Consider the following 3,996-nt stretch of genomic DNA (forward strand, 5'->3'; position numbering starts at 1 on the left):
CGAGAGAGAGAGAGAGAGAGAGAGCGAGAGAGAGAGAGAGAGAGAGAGCGAGAGAGAGAGAGAGAGTTGGGGAGGGATGGAGGGAGAGGCGAATATCCCAGTAATTAGATTTATCTGTGAGTTAATTCATTTGTGCAACTCTGCCTCTGTAACCACGCCATAACAAAATTTAACGTTCTCTGCCAATCTCTTCCTCTGCCAGTCTGCTAGAGCGTCCCACGACCTGGAAGCATTAGAGAAGGCGTGTGCGGAGAAGGTGGCGCGACTGGAGAGGTGCAGGGAGGGGCTGGAGGAGCAGCTCAGCGACATGAGAAGCCAGTTTCACCAGGAGAAGGTCTCGCACGACGAACAGACGCAGGAGGTCCGGATGAGGGTGCGCGCAGAGGAGGTGAGGCCTTAACCCTTTACCCACCGAGAGTTTTCTTATGGTGAGGGGGAGGGGGAGGGGTCTCATGAGTGTTGCATCACGATTTCGTAATTTGAAAGTAACGAGTTCATAGTTTGATGGGATGTGGATTACATGGCAAGTGCTACGCTGTTACTATACGGGAACGAAATGCTCACCATTGGCAACAGTTTACGATGACAGTTTGTATCAAAAACCCATTTTGATATTTTAGTGTTGTAGACTGGTGGGTCTACTGTGGCAGTGTTGCAACCATGGCAGGTTAGGGATAATTAACCATCGATGGTAAACGCTCAACCCACTACGTTACGAGATGGTCTATATCGCGTAGAAGTGCGCATTTTGTGACTGAATGTCCGCGCCCAACTCCTATTAACCATCTTGTCGTGGCAGAGCGAGAAGCAGCACCACCTGCTGGAGAGAATCCGTCACCTGGAGCAGGCGAGGGTGGAGCTTGAGACTCACGCGGCGCAGCAGATGGGCGTCGTAGATCAGCTGCAGACTAAGAACAGCGCCATCTCTCTGGAGAAGGAGGTGCTAACCAGAAGGATCAACATGACGAGACGGCGCACGACGCCTCGCTGCGCATATCTCACCTGCAGGTGGCGCTGGATGAGCGGCGCTCGATCGTCGGATCGCTGACGACGCAGCTGCACGCGACCGAGACGAGTCTCGTTGCCGCGGAAACCACCGCCGGCGACCTCTCCGCGAAGCTGAGGAAGCGGGAGGAGGAGGCGGTCGCCGCGGCGACGCAGCATCGCGTCGAGGTCGCGGCGGCGCGGGAGGAGAGGGAGAAGCTGGAGGGAGAACTGCTGGCACGCGTCGCTGCGACGACAGAGAGGTGCGAGCGCGCAGAGAGGAAGCTGGAGGAGACGGGGAGGAGGTACGAGCTGGAGCGGGGGCAGGCGTGCGCGCTGAAGGAGGAGCTGGCGAGCGCGCAGGCCGAGAGGAAGCTGAAGGCGTGCGAGATGCAGGAGAGACTCCAGCAGGAGAGGAGCCGGGGGAAGCAGACGCTGCAGGAGCAGGAGGAATTACGGCAGAGAGAGGTAGCTAGAGAGGGGGAGGTGGGAGAGAGAGGGAGAGAGAGAGGGAGAGAGAGAGAGAGAGAGAGAGAGAGAGAGAGAGAGAGAGAGAGGAACAGAGAGAATTTTAAAGAAAGAGAGATCGAGGCGACGGGGAAGAGACGGACCATGAGGTAGGATAGTGAGAGACAGAGAGAAGCAAAGCTAGGGGAGCTAGAGCGAGAAATGGCGAGAAAGAGATAGTGGGAGAGACAGATGGAAATATTGGTGGCGAAGAACAGTGAGGGTGAAACAGCGAGAACCTCCCGGATCAATGACACGCATCCAGCGAGCGCGCAGACGCTGGCGGCGTCCGCATCCTTCCGTGATTGAAGACTCACGTACCACCACCAGCAGCAGCAGCAGCAGCAGCAGCAGCAGCAGCAGCAGCAGCAGCAGCAACCTGCGTGCGACCCCTCCCCCTCCCCCCTCCCTGTCGCAGCGCTTCCACGGCAGCATCCGAGGCCACGGGCCGCCGCCACGATCCCCAACAATGGCATATACTTTGCCTTTCTTACAGCAGCCGAGTGTGTGCTGCGAAATCAATACGCATGTACCGGCGGAGTGCGAGCGAGGCGCGTATTTGTCACGGCGGCGATTCGCATCCCTACGTGTGCGCGTTGCTGTGCCAACGCGATGGCCAGCTGCTCGCAGCATGCCAAGGTGCGAGCGATGGAGGGCGGCAGGGAGGCAGAGAGAGAGAGAGCGGGGGGGAGAGCGGTGGAAGGGCGAGAGAGGAGGAAGGGAGAGAGGAGGAGGAAGGGAGAGAGAGGGGGAATGGAGAGAGAGCGCGCGCGAAACAGAGGGAGGAGCGAGATGGAGGGAGAATAAGAGCGAGAAAGGGAGGAGGGAGAGAGAGGGAGAGGGGGGGGAGGGAGAGAAAGCGAGAAAGAGAAGGGGAGAGAGAGATGAGGAGAGGAGAGAGATGGCGGCTACCAGGGCTTCAGTCACCTCCAGGGAAGCTGTCATTAACAGGAACATGCATAGGCCTACAGGCTGTGATGTACACGTCGGGGGGAAATGGATTCATCAAGAAATAGTACGTTTGTTCCCAATCAAGCATGCGAAACGGACGGGAAAAGTTTTTGCCTCGACGAATGAGTAGTAGAGTATTATTGTTCGCTGATGACAAATACATTTTTCATTTTGCGGGCGGTTACGCGTAAAGTAAGGCATACTAACGTGGATCCGCGTTTTACAGATAAATTTGTTAAGTTAAACAAGAATTTAATAATAAGCGCTTTAAACGAAAGTAAACATGCTGTAATATAACGTGCCGCCATCCGGAACGTTGAATTATGTATCCAGTATGTTGTAGTAGACTGCAGATAAGAAGCAATAAGATTGGTGCAGTAAATGTTGATAGCCATTGAGTGGTGCATAGGAATAAAACGGGTGAGGGTAATGCGACTGGTATTTGTAGGTGGTGGAAGGTGATTCGTGAGTCGTTGGAAGGGTATGTTAGAATGTGATCTGTCTGGTCATGTTTTGAAAGGATATGTTGGAATGCGAATGGTTCGTTATATATGTTGGTAGGAGATGTGAAGTAATGAGATTGGATTGATACATGTTAGTACGTAGTAGATAGTGGAACGATATTGGTTTGGCATTTGCTGGTAGAGGATAGGTCGATGCAGGTTGGTAGATGGTAGAATAGAATTGGTTTAGTACATGTTTCTAGTAGATGCTGAAATGATATTGGTGTGGTATATGTTGGTAGATGGTGGAATAGAATTGGTTTAGTACATGTTGCAAGTAGATGCTGAAATGATATTGGTGTGGTATATGTTGGTAGATGGTGGAATAGAATTGATTTAGTACATGTTTCTTGTAGATGCTGAAATGATATTGGTGTGGTATATGTTGGTAGATGGTGGAATCGAATGAGATTGGTTTCGTACATATTGGTAGAAGATGGTGTCATGAGGTTGGTTTGTTATTTGTTGATAGCAGATCGTGAAACAAGATTTGTTTGGTACTTGTTCGTGAATAGTGGAATGTTTTTGGACTGGTATATGTTGGTAGGAGATGGTGAAATAAGAGTGGTTTGGTGCATGTTACAAGGAGTTGGTGAAATGCGCGGTTTGGTATTGGGTAGTCACTGATAGCGAAATGAGGTTGTCAGGAATATGCTGGAGTCAAAATTATAAAAAAAATCATCAGCAAAGAATCGCAACATATAAACGCACTGACATTTCTAGTCTGTTTGTCATCGGTTAGATCAGGTCTGATGTCTACCTAGCTTGCACTAACGTAACATAAGTAACTTAAGTTAAATTGACTACGTCACGAATTTTCTATGGTAAAATTTGTAACATTTTTGTTGCCATTTTTTTACATTAAAAGTAAGAACTAACGGGACTAAACGTATCGTCAAATTCTTACCTGATAAGATTGTTTCTTAACTAGTTAAAAATCCAAAAAACCTGGACGATTTGATATTAGTGTTCTTAACATTAATTGCTTGCTATGGATTATGTATGAGTGTAGTAAAAAATAGTTAAACTATTTGAATTTAAACATACGCAT

At 49.9% G+C, this 3,996-nt stretch overlaps 1 protein-coding gene across 1 annotated transcript in view; it reads left to right on the top strand.

Moving 5' to 3' along the window:
• Positions 1-3,996, top strand: part of LOC106819055 (leucine-rich repeat-containing protein 45-like) — a 10,276-nt gene that overhangs the window by 4,644 nt on the left and 1,636 nt on the right. Inside the window, exons 7-9 of the mRNA XM_014823716.1 lie at positions 203-388; positions 800-940; positions 1,009-1,470. Coding sequence (XP_014679202.1) covers positions 203-388; positions 800-940; positions 1,009-1,470 — 789 coding nt within the window. The remainder of the gene's footprint in view (positions 1-202; positions 389-799; positions 941-1,008; positions 1,471-3,996) is intronic.

The sequence above is a fragment of the Priapulus caudatus genome, unplaced genomic scaffold (genome assembly GCF_000485595.1).
Source record: "Priapulus caudatus unplaced genomic scaffold, Priapulus_caudatus-5.0.1 Scaffold2784, whole genome shotgun sequence".
NCBI lineage: Eukaryota > Metazoa > Priapulida > Priapulimorpha > Priapulimorphida > Priapulidae > Priapulus > Priapulus caudatus.